General features: G+C 37.2%; 2 protein-coding genes across 3 annotated transcripts in view; one reads left to right on the forward strand and one right to left on the reverse strand.

Moving 5' to 3' along the window:
• The window catches only part of LOC107588847 (radixin), a 128,246-nt gene extending 124,357 nt beyond the window's left edge, over positions 1 to 3,889 (forward strand). For both annotated transcript variants that reach the window (XM_016277084.1, XM_016277086.1), the window contains exons 14-15: positions 479 to 700; positions 1,710 to 3,889. In XM_016277084.1, coding sequence (XP_016132570.1) covers positions 479 to 700; positions 1,710 to 1,874 — 387 coding nt within the window. In that variant the 3' untranslated portion in view covers positions 1,875 to 3,889. The remainder of the gene's footprint in view (positions 1 to 478; positions 701 to 1,709) is intronic.
• Positions 3,890 to 12,644: 8,755 nt separating this feature from the next.
• The window catches only part of LOC107588864 (probable ribonuclease ZC3H12C), a 7,822-nt gene continuing 3,928 nt past the window's right edge, over positions 12,645 to 16,538 (reverse strand). The window contains exons 2-5 of the mRNA XM_016277104.1: positions 15,116 to 15,255; positions 14,662 to 14,896; positions 14,411 to 14,517; positions 12,645 to 14,039 (exon numbers count right to left, since the gene is read on the reverse strand). Of these exons, the coding sequence (XP_016132590.1) occupies positions 12,679 to 14,039; positions 14,411 to 14,517; positions 14,662 to 14,896; positions 15,116 to 15,255 (1,843 nt within the window). The 3' untranslated portion in view covers positions 12,645 to 12,678. The remainder of the gene's footprint in view (positions 14,040 to 14,410; positions 14,518 to 14,661; positions 14,897 to 15,115; positions 15,256 to 16,538) is intronic.

Genomic DNA, 16,538 nt, shown 5'->3' on the forward strand with positions numbered 1-16,538 from the left:
CAGTTTGGAGTAACTGTTGCCTAATAACTTTATTAAGCCTTACATCACTTTCTCAACAATGGATCCTCTGCAGTGAATGGGTCCAAACATCTGATAAAAACATAACAATAATCTACAAGAAATCCACATGCCTCCAGTCGATCAGTTAATGTCTTGTGAAGTGAAAAGATAAGTGCTTGTAAGACAGAAATTCATCAAGGCATTCTGACAGCACCCATTCACTACAGAAGATCCATTAGTTTTGCTGAACTCTTCTTTTAGCAATGTATTTTGTCTGGTAAAAACTGTCATTAAGTCTCTGTCTGCCTCTTGTGTAAAGAGCCAGTATTCCTAACATGTCAAAAAGCTGTAACGTAGGCTGCCTCCATTTCTCATTCTCTGATTCTCTGTCAAGTTTACCACTTGCTTACCACCATGTCTGGCCAGTTAAAGCTGTATGTTTGCTTAATGATGCATTTTTCATCACCTATCCTTGTAGGCATTGTCTGCTCAGGATGATTTGGAAAAAACTAAAGAGGAGCTTAAGTCTGTGATGTCAGCTACAGCAGGTGGTGCGTCAGAGAACGAACATGACGAGCATGACGAGAGCAGTGCAGAAGCCAGTGCTGAGCTCTCTAATGATGGAGTTGCTCACCAGCGAAGTGAGGAAGAACGGCTCACAGAGACCCAGAAGAACGAACGTGTCAAAAAACAGCTACAGGTTAGACCATCTTCTAACACAGAGGTCCCCAACCACCAGGTCACGACCCAATACCGGGCCGTGGAAGAGTTGCTACCGGGTCGCAAGAACATTCTGGGAAAAATGTGTACAGATATAACACACTGTTATTTATTGTGCGCTAATGATTGTTCTAATTATTCAGTTTTTTCGTTGTATGCGAGTAGCAATTTGACAATTTCATGTAAATTAAATGTTCAATTAGTAGATGAAAGATTGCTCTGATCTGACATGTATTTATTAGAGGTTAAACAGATCGCAGTTGATCTGTGATGCATACGGACCAAGCCCCACATTTCGGCACGCGTGTGATTCGCAGATTAATTTGACAATGTACACAGTCAAGCGATTTTAAACCACAAGAATAAGAATGAAAGAGAACTCAATTCGTTACTCACGTGCTGTTCTCACACACACCCAAAGCGCGCACAAGCATGGAGACATGTTTCAAACAGCTCGCGAATACAGAGTAGATTCCTCTTTCACGTCTCGTTTAAGATACATGTGCATAAAATTGTATCAAAAAAACCTTCTCGGCATTCTCATTCTCTGGTACATTAATGAGGAAAAAAAATTAACTTAAATGATTTTAGCAAATGGCTGCAATATAACAAAGAGTGAAAAATTTAAGGGGGTCTGAATACTTTCCGTACCCACTGTATGTATATATATATATATGTAAATATAAATATATTCATTTATAGATTATAAATATATAAATCTGTATATATATATTTTTTGTTTTTGCTTATCCGAAAAATCATGTTCCCTGACTCAAAAACAACAATATGATCCGTTGAACCATTATATATTTATATATATATAGAGAGAGAGAGAGAGAGAGAGAGAGAGAGATAGAAAAAGGTGTAAAAAAGGTTGGACAACCCTGTGCTAACAGACATGTTTTTGGAGAGTTATACTGTTGTGATGTGAATAAATACCAATAAAAATATTATATACCTGCATAGCTTACACATCGTCTTTATTGCAGGCCTTGAGCTCAGAACTGGCCCAGGCCCGTGATGATTCCAAGAAGACCCAAAATGATGTTTTGCACGCAGAGAATGTGAAGGCCGGCCGGGATAAATACAAGACCTTACGCCAGATCCGCCAGGGCAACACCAAGCAGCGTATTGATGAATTTGAATCCATGTGATGGCTGTACATCCTCTTTGATCCGCCCCACTTTCCACCCTGTAGCCCTAATGCCTTCATGGCTGGCTTACAAGCACAGCTTTTACCTGCCCATACTTCTCCTATAGACCAATGATCCTTGACCTTTGATCCCCTTCAGAGAGCTTGAGGGACATGGCTGCCCCTCCCTCAAGCTTTGCCAAAGCTCTCTCCACCTGTGAACAGCCCATCAGGCAGTTTCCACGTATTGAGCTCCTCATAGCCCTACTCCAGAATCGTCCAGTTAGGAGCAAGTGGTGCATCGCACTGAACTCTTGAATGATGATTTTGATTTACTAAATGCTTGGAAATATGTATTTTAGAAAAGCCTGAGATGAGTTTAAGCAAAATTAGTTTTTATGAAACGGCCATTTGTTTGTTTGTTTTTTGGCTACAGCTATATGCTCACAATGTGGAAAACGGCATTTTTCTTCTTTCGTCCATTTTGTTTACTCCGTTGTAGTTAAGTGAGTTAGCAAGTCGAGGTTTGGAAGAAAAGTCTTTTTCAGGGTCATGTGAAAGTTGTGCGCTACTTAAGAGTCACAGTGCCACATCCACATACCCTGAAGAGCACAAATAGCACCTCTCCACACCAAAACGCTGACATCAAATCAAATTCAGAGCCACCGAAGTCAAGTGAAGAATGTAGAAACAGAGGCACCTATCTTTTGAATGAATGTGAACCATAACCAAAATTATGGATAACCAAAGGGAGGCTATCACTCTTGCTAGCCACATGCAAACCGTGCATACATCCGTAATTACTGTGGATTTAGACTGGACAAGACCTTCGTTACAAGTTTTAAAGTGCAAGACGTTGTTTGATTCAGGTTCAAAAGATGTAGCTCTGAGCTGACAGAATGTGATAGAGGCCCTGTGACGGAGTGCTTGTGTTGGGTCCGTTGATCTTGACAGTAGAATTCTCCCAAACACCCAGTGTTTCTTGTCCAGTCTCCATATCGATGGTTTTCCCTGCCTGCCAGCTCACAAAGGCCAGGGCTGACAGATGGACAGTGCATATTAGTTTTCAGTTTAATTCGTTTCGATTTAATTACGATAGTATGGGGAAATGAGGATGAATTGAGGAAATTAATTTGCTGAATCGATGGAAAATTGTGTGCATGTGTGCGCTTTGTCTCTCTGTTCATCTGTTTTTTCCCCTTCATTTTTGTGTGAATATATTAGTACACCTGCATGCACATGTGGTTGTTTTGCAATACCTGTGGCCTTTATGGCTGGGGAGCATATGAAAACATCAGTCCTGTTCTCAGGACGAATCGCTACCTCATTACTGTCAAACATGGTGACTGGTTAGTCAAACACTTGGTGTACGGCAGAGAGAGGCAAATGTTGTCATTTTCTTCTTTTTAAGTTTGTGTCACCCAGATCATAATATTATCGTCTGCTTGTTGTTTTTGAGCATCTCTTGAGAGGTTTACTGTAGGTAGATGTACTCTTACAATGATGCTTTGGCTGGTTAGGGTCATATGAAATTGTTTTATTTAGCAGCACTAAGATAGATAAGTGGCTGATCATTTATCCTCAAGAAAAACTGCAATTTAATACCAAAGCTATCTTGTCAGTATTTTATTCTTATTCAGCATGTGGAGTTATGATAACCAAGTAGGACAAGTCTGGTCCTACTGCAGTGTGTTGACTGTTCCATAATGAAGCCTTTTAAGAATGTCCTGCGTTTTTCCCCATTCTTGTTCTTGATGAGCCTTCTCTCAAGATTTTACCCACCCAGAACCTTTTCAAAATTGTTAACAGGTCTTGAACCTATGGACTCCTCAAGGCTTTTTCACTACTTTTTCCTCTCCTCAGCTGGTATGTGTGGAAGTAGTATTGCAGTAGAAACCCAGTAATCCTCAGTATTCATGGCCTGTATGTCTTTTTTCAGAGTTTGCATGGTAAAATATCTTCAGCATATACAGATATGTAGGCCAATAAAATAGTTTCCTTTTTTTTTTTTTTTTTTTTTTTAATTCCTGTTTTTTTTTTTCCCTCCCTCAAGCTTTGCCAAAGCTCTCTCCACCTGTGAACAGCCCATCAGGCAGTTTCCACGTATTGAGCTCCTCATAGCCCTACTCCAGAATCGTCCAGTTAGGAGCAAGTGGTGCATCGCACTGAACTCTTGAATGATGATTTTGATTTACTAAATGCTTGGAAATATGTATTTTAGAAAAGCCTGAGATGAGTTTAAGCAAAATTAGTTTTTATGAAACGGCCATTTGTTTGTTTGTTTTTTGGCTACAGCTATATGCTCACAATGTGGAAAACGGCATTTTTCTTCTTTCGTCCATTTTGTTTACTCCGTTGTAGTTAAGTGAGTTAGCAAGTCGAGGTTTGGAAGAAAAGTCTTTTTCAGGGTCATGTGAAAGTTGTGCGCTACTTAAGAGTCACAGTGCCACATCCACATACCCTGAAGAGCACAAATAGCACCTCTCCACACCAAAACGCTGACATCAAATCAAATTCAGAGCCACCGAAGTCAAGTGAAGAATGTAGAAACAGAGGCACCTATCTTTTGAATGAATGTGAACCATAACCAAAATTATGGATAACCAAAGGGAGGCTATCACTCTTGCTAGCCACATGCAAACCGTGCATACATCCGTAATTACTGTGGATTTAGACTGGACAAGACCTTCGTTACAAGTTTTAAAGTGCAAGACGTTGTTTGATTCAGGTTCAAAAGATGTAGCTCTGAGCTGACAGAATGTGATAGAGGCCCTGTGACGGAGTGCTTGTGTTGGGTCCGTTGATCTTGACAGTAGAATTCTCCCAAACACCCAGTGTTTCTTGTCCAGTCTCCATATCGATGGTTTTCCCTGCCTGCCAGCTCACAAAGGCCAGGGCTGACAGATGGACAGTGCATATTAGTTTTCAGTTTAATTCGTTTCGATTTAATTACGATAGTATGGGGAAATGAGGATGAATTGAGGAAATTAATTTGCTGAATCGATGGAAAATTGTGTGCATGTGTGCGCTTTGTCTCTCTGTTCATCTGTTTTTTCCCCTTCATTTTTGTGTGAATATATTAGTACACCTGCATGCACATGTGGTTGTTTTGCAATACCTGTGGCCTTTATGGCTGGGGAGCATATGAAAACATCAGTCCTGTTCTCAGGACGAATCGCTACCTCATTACTGTCAAACATGGTGACTGGTTAGTCAAACACTTGGTGTACGGCAGAGAGAGGCAAATGTTGTCATTTTCTTCTTTTTAAGTTTGTGTCACCCAGATCATAATATTATCGTCTGCTTGTTGTTTTTGAGCATCTCTTGAGAGGTTTACTGTAGGTAGATGTACTCTTACAATGATGCTTTGGCTGGTTAGGGTCATATGAAATTGTTTTATTTAGCAGCACTAAGATAGATAAGTGGCTGATCATTTATCCTCAAGAAAAACTGCAATTTAATACCAAAGCTATCTTGTCAGTATTTTATTCTTATTCAGCATGTGGAGTTATGATAACCAAGTAGGACAAGTCTGGTCCTACTGCAGTGTGTTGACTGTTCCATAATGAAGCCTTTTAAGAATGTCCTGCGTTTTTCCCCATTCTTGTTCTTGATGAGCCTTCTCTCAAGATTTTACCCACCCAGAACCTTTTCAAAATTGTTAACAGGTCTTGAACCTATGGACTCCTCAAGGCTTTTTCACTACTTTTTCCTCTCCTCAGCTGGTATGTGTGGAAGTAGTATTGCAGTAGAAACCCAGTAATCCTCAGTATTCATGGCCTGTATGTCTTTTTTCAGAGTTTGCATGGTAAAATATCTTCAGCATATACAGATATGTAGGCCAATAAAATAGTTTCCTTTTTTTTTTTTTTTTTTAAAAAAAAATTTTTTTTTTTTTTTTTTTTTTTTTTTTTAATACCTGGACTTTTATTTTGCACTAATGTGCAAAAATGTCACTGTTTATTTAGTGTTTTTATGCTAACAAAGACAGCTGGGGAAATGTTTGAACCTTACCTTCATACCAGAATGTTCAGGAAAGTTCAAAAGCACTTGTTTTGTCCTGCTTTTTTTCCAAGGCAGGTGTCCATGAGTGGATGTATTTGCCATAGCAAGATAAATGTTGTGCTTCCATTTTTTTTTTTCTTCTAAAGATTTCTGAAAGAAAACCACCAGCATTTGCATCTACTAAAAGGGAGAGAAAAACACTAAAGGTCACAATGTGTATTTGTTTGCTTTTTCATTTTAATATTTGTTTTTGTTGTATGTAGTTTTTTGGGGGGGGGAGCTGGGTTACAGTTTATCCCCCCTCTCTTTTTGTTCATATAGCTTTCTGTTACATAGAAATAACAATGTTGCTTGTGACTAATGCTTGGTTGAAAATAAAGATTGAATATTTATTTTCTGCTTATTTTCGTTCCATTCATTTTTTGTTTTTTCCCATTAGTACAAATAGTCAGGGTTCGTACGGGTGCTCAAAATCTTGAAAATGCTTCAATTTTAATGTAGTTTTCAAGATTTGAAAAGTGCTTGGATTTTGGATAAAGTGCTTGAAATTAGAGTTGCATTGGTTATGTACAGTGTTGGGGGTAATATATTACAAGTAACGCGAGTTACGTAATCAGATTACTTTTTTCAAGTAACTAGTAAAGTAACGCATTACTTTTTAATTTACAAGAGAATATCGGAGTTATTTTTCAAATAAGTAACGCAAGTTACTTTTTTTCCAATTTATTGATTGACAGCTCTCCTGTCCCCATGTTGAGAGAAATCAGATGTTACTGTAGTTCTAAAATAAATATGAATATGCATTAATTCATCTCACTCACAAAAAAACAGATTCAGTATTCCTCAAAATGAATAAAAATAATGCAACTCAGAATAAATGTAAAAAAACACAAATATGCTTTATGTATTTAATCCCATTCTATTAAGCAATGTCTTTGCTTCTGACCTTCGATGATCCAGTTCAACCGTACTAATAAGCACAAATTACTCTAGACGAACATTTGTGTTTTTTTTTTTTTATTGCTAAAGTGTGTTGAAATTTCTTCTTCTGCATTCTACGGACTTAACTTACTTTCCCTTCAGCCTGAGGCGTATTCATTTCACTTTTGGTGTGAAAAGGCTTTTATATTTGCCAAAAATATAACTTTTTTTATTTTAAAAACAAACAAGCAAGCCCTGTCCAGATTTAAAAAGTAACGCGAAGGTAACGTAACGCATTACTTTCCATAAAAACTAACTAAGTAACGTAATTAGTTACTTTTTTAGGGAGTAATGCAATATTGTAATGCATTACTTTTAAAAGTAACTTTCCCCAACACTGGTTATGTAGTCATTTGTTTTATTACTGAATAACGTTAGTTCACTTTTTAGATAAAATGCCTTTGGCATAAAATGAAAACAGCTCCACTCGAGTCTGCGCGTGTTACTGTAGTGTGATCCGCCGGTCTTTATTGACTGATGAACAGAGCAGGAGATAAAAACATGTCGGGAGGTTGCAGCTTCAGTCAGCGTTGGCTTGAAAATTACAAACAGTGCTGGGGAAAGTTACTTTTAAAAGTAATGCATTACAATATTGCATTACTCCATAAAAAAGTAACTAATTACATAGTTACTTTTTATGTAAAGTAATGCGTTACATTACTTTTGCGTTACTTTTTAAATCTGCACAGGGCTTGCTTGTTTGTTTTTAAAATAAAAAAGTTATATTTTTGGCAAATAAAGCCTTTTCACACCAAAAGTGAAATGAATAAGCCTCAGGCTGAAGGGAAAGTAATTTACGCCCGTACAGTAGAATGCAGAAGAAGACATTTCAACACACTTCAGCAATAAAAAAAAGACACTAATGTTTGTCTAGAGTAATTTTTGCTTATTAGTATGGTTGAACTGGATCATCGAAGGTCAGAAGCAAAGACATTGGTTAATAGAATGGGATTAAATACATAAAGGATATTAGAGTTGTTTAACATTTAATTATTGCAGATTTGCGCCATATTCTGAGTTGCATTATTTTTATTCATTTTGAGGAATACTGAATCTGTGGGGGGTTTTTTGAGTGAGATGAATTAATGCATATTAATTTTAGAACTACAGTAACATCATCTGATTTCTGTCACCATGGCGACACCAGGAGCTGTCAATCAATACATAAAAAAAAGTAACAGATATTTTCTTGTAAATTAAAAAGTAATGTGCTGCTTTACTAGTTACTTGAAAAAAGTAATCTGATTACGTAACTCGCGTTACTTGTAATGCGTTACCCCCAACACTGATTACAAATACAAAAATTATGGTTAAAATGTAAAGTCACCTGTAAAGTCTGAATGCCCATGCTCAGTTAAACTAAATATTTATAACTGTCCGAATCTCGCGATTAATGTGAAATAATAAAATAAACATTTCAAAGTCAAAATGCAGCGCGGGTGTTTTTATATTAATGCATCTCTAAAGTGAGCTGACTGCCTTCAGAGAAGTTTCAATGGCGTTTTCGTTTAATCTCACCGACATATAATGTCTGATAAAGCAGCATTTGTGAGCACCATAGACATAGCACAGCTGCTTTGTGTATAGTCGATAACCGGGGGGAAAGCTACATTCATGCGGTTCAAAAAAAGGGCCAACCACATAGTTTAGCCTTTAAACTATTTTTAAGAAATAAAGGAAAGGGATGAGTCAAAAGTATAAATAATTATTTTAATTTAAAGCACACAAACATCTTTTTTTAGAGAGATTTGAAGGCACCTTAGCTTTTTGTTCTGAAAAACAGCAGATGGGCTTATTGGAAATGCAAATTCATCCTCTGTCATCAAACACGTTTAGAAACAAAATAATTCTTTATACTTCTGACTCAACCCTTTTCTTTAGTTCTTAAAAATATTTTAAAGGCTGAAATGTGAGATTTGTCACTTTATAAAACTGTTTCTATTTGTGAAAACCTGTATTTGAACTGCAAATAATGTTTGTTTGTCTTTGTTTTTTTTTGCAGTCATTTTATGGTTTAATATGTTACCATAGTCATTGCCCTACCCCGCTCATACAGTATTTATTTTATTTGTGCAGGTCTTAAAAATCCTTTAATTTTATTTTAAAAACCCTTCAGATACCCTGTTAATTCTTTCTTTCTGTATTTTTTATTTTATAGTTTATATACTGTTTGTTGGCTATTTATATTATGCAATGCTATATGCAATCCAGATCGGTGGTTTTTAATAGTACAATAACATCTGATTTAAAGTAGAAAAACTCTAGAGTGTGTGTAAGCGTAATTCACCACAGTTTAAAGTGCTGGAAAAGCTTGAAAATGCACCTAGAAAGTGCTTGAAAAGTGATTGAATTTGAATTGGGAAAAGGTGTAAGAACCCTGAAATAGTACAATATTTCTATGACCCAAATATGCACTAGTTTTGATGCATACTTTGGATAATGCATCTGAGATTTTAAACCATAGTAACCGATGAAAGGTTTACTCGTATAGATAAAATGTTTCTTGCTTTCAGCAACTTTAAACAAAAATATGCATCAAATAAAAGGACAATATGGTTTATAAGAAAAGGGCAAATTCAGTTTTCTTTGTAGCTTTAATTTGGCTAAAAAGATACATATTTGGAGATGACAGCAAATACAAAATCCATAACATATTGAACAAGTCACATATTTACCACCACACATTTATTACTCTTTGTAATACAATGCTTTGAACAACTAAAGCATCATTGGCAGTGGCCATTAAAAATATTACCAAACTCACTGCTTGCTTTGGTCCTTAAGCAATAAAGCCCACTGACACATCAGATATTACTGAGACCTTAATAAGCAACACCTAAGCATCTCAGTCAGCAGGAAACGCTTCTTTCCATTATTTCGTGCGCATCACGAGCTCACAGACTGCAATGATTTCTACAGAGTGACCTTGGCATTCTTAGGCGATTGAAGGCTGATTAATTGTTGATATAAAGGTAGTATGCAGAAAACAATTATCAGTTATGAATGCACATCAAACAACTCGTCATGAACACTTGTCCAGCTTTATAAAGCATCCCTACCAAATGTGTTTTTCAATGATAAAGACCAAAAATACATTCAGTCTGTTGCTGTTATAGATGCTGTTATAGAACATTATCCACACTTAAACATATTAGTCAATACTAAAGGTAACATAACATGTACTCAGAAGCATTTGTGATACAAAGTATGTTGATAGTAAACAAAAAAATTATTACTTATCTAATTGAAAACAGTTGTCTGAACATGGTTCAGATTATTCAGATGTGTCTTAAGCACAATGCCATGTAGAGGCAAATACTCTATGCCCACACCACCGCCAAGAATGGCACACAGTGCCACTAGGCCAAAGGGAAGGCTCTTCTTGTTTCAAAATAAAAGGTGTTCCCATATTTCAGGCAGTATTTTTACCACCACAGCTTAACAGCTCATTCCTTGCTCTTAAACTAAGCCCTCTTAAATGCATCAAAAATGACATCTGTCTTCATAGTTTTTGGAAAAAGTCTATTTGAAGTTATATTTCAGATGTAAAAATGTTTAACAGAACAAGGCCAGAATGAATAGTATGTAAATGATCAGAACCTCCTGTTGTGTTCAAGAACTAGGTACAACTTCTGTGTTGGGGGTCAAAATGTACCCACTTATTTTTGTCCAAAATTACCTGTAAAATATGTATGTATGTTTTGGTCATGGCTACTTGAAGAGACCATTTGTACAGTGAGGTGCAGTTAACAAGTATAAATAGCATCTAACATTATTTGTACCTATTGCATTTTGTTTCTCCCACTGCTTTTATCTTTTTCACAAAACCCTTGAAAGGGTAAAATGGGTCTGTTCTGCTTCTATTCAGTGCTGCAACAGTCTAGTAATTGAGGTCAAACTCAAATTTTTTGACTGCGCAACTCTATGAAGAAACAGTGAATTTTCTTTAGATTAATCAGAAGGTGAGTCTCAATTTCACATAAACATTTGAATCTTGATTCTTAAACTTTGAGTCTGATTTTTATGGAAACCAGTGGGGGTCCGTTTGCCAATCAGGGTCACGAAAGCTTTATTTTTTTTGTACAGCCTTTCCAAAATATCTGTGTCGAAACTTTGCATGCACATTCATGACCCTAAATAATCCAAAAATTTCAAGTAGTAAATATCTTAACCAGTATTTCAAGCTGTGTGTTAAATTGACCCCAATGCAATAGAAGGGTTAAAAAAGATCACTGTTTAAGTTGCTCAAATCCTGTCCCCGTTTACTCCAATAACCCTACTTTTTTTTTTTTTTAAGAAATACGATCGTAAATATTTTGCTTAAAAATAAAATAAATTAGCTTGTTAATTACTGTCCCTTCTTCATTTTAGAAGCATTTAATGCTCTTCCTCAAAAACCTGAACCAATTATCTTCATAAAATGTATTTCTTAATTTATACATGTACTACCTATTGTACATAACTTTGTGAGTGAATATACTTTTAATAGATCATATGTATATAAACATCTCTGAATTTAAGTTAAAAAGATACAATTTGTATCAACAAGGACAGGTATTCTCTGGCTACCCTAAGTCACATGTTATGAAAACAATTCTGGAATAATTAATGCCTGATGAAGTCTGCAAAACATGAAAGAAATCTGCACCTAATCAGGTCCCAAACTTAGTTGCTTTCAACAAGAGCAGGATACAGTAGCATGCACCCATAATCTTAGCCAGAGATGTCCCTTACTAAAACTAAGGTACACAGACAGAGCTGTCTTCACTACACTACACTACACTATACTACACCTGTGGCTACATTCAGACCATTTCTCCTATGATAACACTGACAGAACTACAGAATACCTAAGCCCATTCCCAAATTACAAGCAAGCACACCCTGACACATTTATCTCAATATGTAAAAGAATAAAACATCACAAAATCATAATAAAAATGGCAATATAAGCAGTCAGTGATAGGCAAGTTACTCCACTTTTGCATATAAAGAACCAAATTTAAATGTAACTAGATTATGGAGAATGTGATTAAGAAGAAACAAGCATAAAAAAAGCAAGCAAATAATTCAAGTGAGAGTTGGCATTACATCACAAAGAGGAGGAAAAGCCAAAGACCTGCAGGATTATGGCTATATAAAAATATAAAGCTATTTTCATGATAGCACCTTGAATTTGAAAGCGATGATCTTTCAGAAATGAACAAACGTATATAAAAATATTCCTGAAATATTTTTTTCAGCCAAAAAAGAGGGTCCTGCCCTTTACACTCATTTCATTTAAGTGAGGCTTGATCTGTTGACACAGATGAATGCAATGCTTTAAACATCTGTTTTCTCAAGTCAGATATATTTGTATAGCGCTTCGTTTCAAAGCAGCTTTACAGATATAATAGCCAAGCTGTCCTAATAGATTTTATTGTAGACCATCTACACCTACAAATACTCTGGCCTTCTATCTCCTCTTACTGATTGCCATAAGTTACCAAACTGCATTGAATTTGATAAACAGCAATAGAAAGTGCCTTGTGATTCATTACATGCTCACCTGAACATAATCATGAACCTAAAGTAAAACATTTCAGAAAATAAATAGCAAAAAAAAATAAATATCACACACACACATCACAACATTCACACTTCTAGTCTATAAAATGTCTTTTATAGCTATATTCTCCTCTTAGGTCAGCCAACAAAAAATTAAAAATGCTTAATATTATGGTGTCCATGTTTACAAGGTCATAACTTTCTCAAAGCTGAGAATTTAAATCGGATACTTTTAATGCAATGTGTGCAAAAAGTGAGTAAATGATGAGAGTATTTTCATTTGACCTCAGCGCTTAGTATCCAGCATGGTTCTTTTCTGCCAAGATGGCTGCTGCCAGCTGTTGGGCGTCAGTCACATGAGGGTACCGCCCCATGACCAACTGCACTAGCTCTGTGGGGAAAATGTTGCACAGGTTGGTAAACACTTTCTCTCGTACTTCCTGGTAACGACTCAAGGAAAGTGGCTCCTGGTGCTGGTGTGATAAAGCATGGGGCAGATGGGGGGGAGGAGGAGCAGAAGGACAGCCCCAGGGCATCCGCCACATCTGTTCACGGTTCTTTGAAAGATCCTGGAAACTGAAGGGCTCATAGCATTGTTGTGGGTGCTGTCTGTAATATGGATCCCAGCTGGTCTTTCGCTCTTGGGATACGTAGGGTTTTCTAGGAAGCAATGGAGAGTGTTCATAAAGCCTGGAGTCCGACACGCTGTCCACACGTGTTGAGGCAAGGCCACGACCCAGTGGAGAGTTCTGGGAGTGAGTGTTGCTCTGGCAGAGAGGAGGATAGTCTCCAGGATAGCTTGAGCGGGAGCCTACCACTTGATGCTGGCGTTGTGGAGACATGTAGGAGACAGAGTGCTGGAAATGGGGGTCTTGCTGGTCTTCTGGAACAAAACTATGAACACTAGGTACGCTGTGGTGGAATCCTGGGTGATTAGATGTAGCAGGAGATGGAATGAACCCTGGAGGAATAACAGAGGGTAACTGATAATTTCTACGATGATGATGGTGGTGATGACACTTGATTCCTTCATCCAGTAACAAATCAGGAGAACTCATGCAAGAATGCTCATTGTGGGTTGCCATGCCATAAGAATCAGAGCTCATGCTGCCATCGCTGCTGCAATCTGATGCCACTGAGCTGGTCCGTGGATCAGCATCAGACAGGAAGTGACGCTCTGGACTGCTCTGAGAGGGCAGGCTTAGGCCAGAATATGCCCTAACCATGGAGTAATAAAGACCGGGAGATTCACAGTTTGTGTGTGGTTCTGCTTGAGTCTGCTTGTGATCTTTCAGGTCCTGGCTATACCCATGACAGGAAGGAGGACCACCTGGAGCTGGAGGAAGAGCTAGGTTGTTCTTATACAGGTCTGCTTTAGTTTTGGAACACAGCTTATCCTCCACATCACTGTAAGAGAGGGCACGGATACTGGGGTCCAATTGCCTCTTTGGCAGAGATCGTTTACCATCACCAGCTTTATCATTACGGGAGCCTCCAGGCTCACTGTGGCTTTTCACGAGACCCGTCTCTACCACACTTTTAACTGTGGAGTTCTTGGCACTGGCACGGAGCTCATCTGCTACCGCTCGCTGTGGCTGTGTACCACGCTCTGGATGGTAAAACTTACACTTGTGCCCGTAGGTGCATTTCTTTCCTAATGGAAATAAAGGGGGGGAAAGTGCTTAATTTGTTAACTGAAAGGTGCAGGAATGCAAAGGCGGCTGCAGGTACCCGAATGCATGCACAATACGTGCTTAAAATAACATATGCCATTTACTCAGAGCTTACTCAGAGCTCAATTTCAAATAATTTGTGTGATATAAATAATATTGTGGCAGTTGAAAATAATAGTATGCTACTCACATTCAGGTAAATAATATATTTTCAATTAAAAATTGTGAAATTTGACTACAAAAGTCAGTGTTCCTGCCAGTCTCATAACATTCATATCATAGTCAGATTCATGATGAAATGTTTAGCTGCTTGCATCTTCGTCAACTGTACAACGGCATTAAAAACACTTACCATATGGACAGGGCTGTTTCTTATGCTCCGGAATGATGGGTCTTTTTCTAAGAAAATTCTCCAGACTTGGCCCATGTCGACCCAATGGATCATCAGGAGGCATAAACCTAAGAGATTTTTTTTCCCAGATTATTATTATTATTATTTTCATAAAGAGGAAAAAGAGCAAATTGATGTATACTGAAAACACTGAAATTTAGATTTGTGTTCAACATTCATATTCCTCATAATACCAGATTCAATAGACTTACTTATCATTTACAAAGGAGTACATCAGAAGGCGTTCATCAATAAATTTTTTCCATTCCGGTTTCTCAACAGCCAAGTCTCTGTAGTTGTCATTGGAGACAATAATGCCATCTGATTCATAAGCTAGCTTAACAATAAACCTGTCATCATAGCAGACTACTCTGCGGCCCTGGACACGACGTGATGGTGTAAATACAAGAATCTTATCCTTTTCCAGACGTCTCAAAATCTCCTGATCTGTAAGGGGGGAAAAAAATAGTTTGATTGGTAGATATAGTTAGTCACAGGCTGTGATACATGTTTTCGATTAACTGCGATAAAAAAAATAACTATTGAAAAAAAAAAAATCAGATACCATTAAAAGTATTTACCTAATATAACCTAACAAGGAAAATATTCACAGACAAGTTTAAATAACATTTGTTCAGTTGATGGCCTTATGGCAAATCTTTTCACCTGTGATAAGAGCATCAGGACGGGACTGCTCTTTCCTCCAGGCCGGGACAAAAACTGTAATGTCTCGATGGCCACGTTCAAGAAACCAGTCAACTGCGAGCTGAATGCCTTGACAAGAGAACATCTCCTTATTGCCATGGCTGTAAAAATGAGAAAATTATAATTAAAAATAAACAACTGTAACTGTAAATACATAATAAACTTTAAATAAAGTGAATTCACTGTTGGTTTTTTTATTCGAAATTTAGCAAAGCAAATAGTTTGTACACATTTACACACACAATTTTCACATACTGTATGTGTGTATGTACGTAATTGTAAATATATTAATATTCGGCATAAATGAGCACAGCCACTTTAAAGCTTTTTTCACAATTAAACAATTTCTTATTACCTAAAAGAATTTCTTATTATTACACAAAGCATAGAAGTTCTAGAGGCCAGGATCATAAAAGTCATTAGGTCTGACCATTCAATGGTGTTTCCATGGTGAGGGATTAAAGTACTGCCAATAAATGGAAACATGAAGAGTCTCATATCTTCTCGTGCATTGTATGGTTAAGATCATACAAATTGTGTGTTGTATTCATAGGAGCTGATCACATAGGTGTGTCATGGTCATAGTGCCACCAGCTGACATTTAACTTCTACATTTACCCATTTAAATGGATGTGCCCTTGACAAAAAATAAAAATAATAAATAAAATAAAATAATCTTCTCAAAGAATCTATCAAAGAATTTTGATCTATTAATTTTTTTTAGCAGATACGATCTGGCATATTTGTTGGTTGTGGCCCATTATGACTAATATGCCCAGAGGCGGACTTAACCATTAGGCAAAAGGTAGGCGACCGCCTTGGGCCCCCAAAAGCCAAGGGCCCCCTAAAATGCTTTTTGAGATGCGCGTTCAGTGCGGACGCACAAGTGGTTGCTCTGGTGTTCATTACCACGACAACCGTCTGTGCGTCCGCGTTGAACGTGTTTCTTAGCAAAAGTAGGGCGATGTAGAAAATGGGGACGGAATCTAATCATAAAAACGGAATTTACTGTGTAACGCGGAATGTGACGGAATGAACGGCGCAGACGCGCGTTTCGTTTGCTAGTTTGCTATTTAAGCACCTGCAACGCTCGCGGTTGTCGTCTGTACTAGCTAAATATTATTTTTGCCATTTAATATTCACATACACTAGTCCATATCGCGGTTTGATTGAAGTGTACTGAATTGCATTTGATTTATTCATTCAATATTTGACTAATTCCGTGACATTGCTCGTTAAACAGTAACTTTTTGTTGTGTAGCATTTTGAATGTACACAAATTAAAGGGTTTGTTTAATTTGCATTGGAATAAAAGATATTCATGTTTTTGCCTTCATTTGATTACCAGAAAAATTAAAATACACAACACAGAATTTCTAAAAAA

The sequence above is a fragment of the Sinocyclocheilus grahami genome, unplaced genomic scaffold (assembly GCF_001515645.1).
Source record: "Sinocyclocheilus grahami isolate Dianchi unplaced genomic scaffold, SAMN03320097.WGS_v1.1 scaffold108.1, whole genome shotgun sequence".
Lineage (NCBI taxonomy): Eukaryota > Metazoa > Chordata > Actinopteri > Cypriniformes > Cyprinidae > Sinocyclocheilus > Sinocyclocheilus grahami.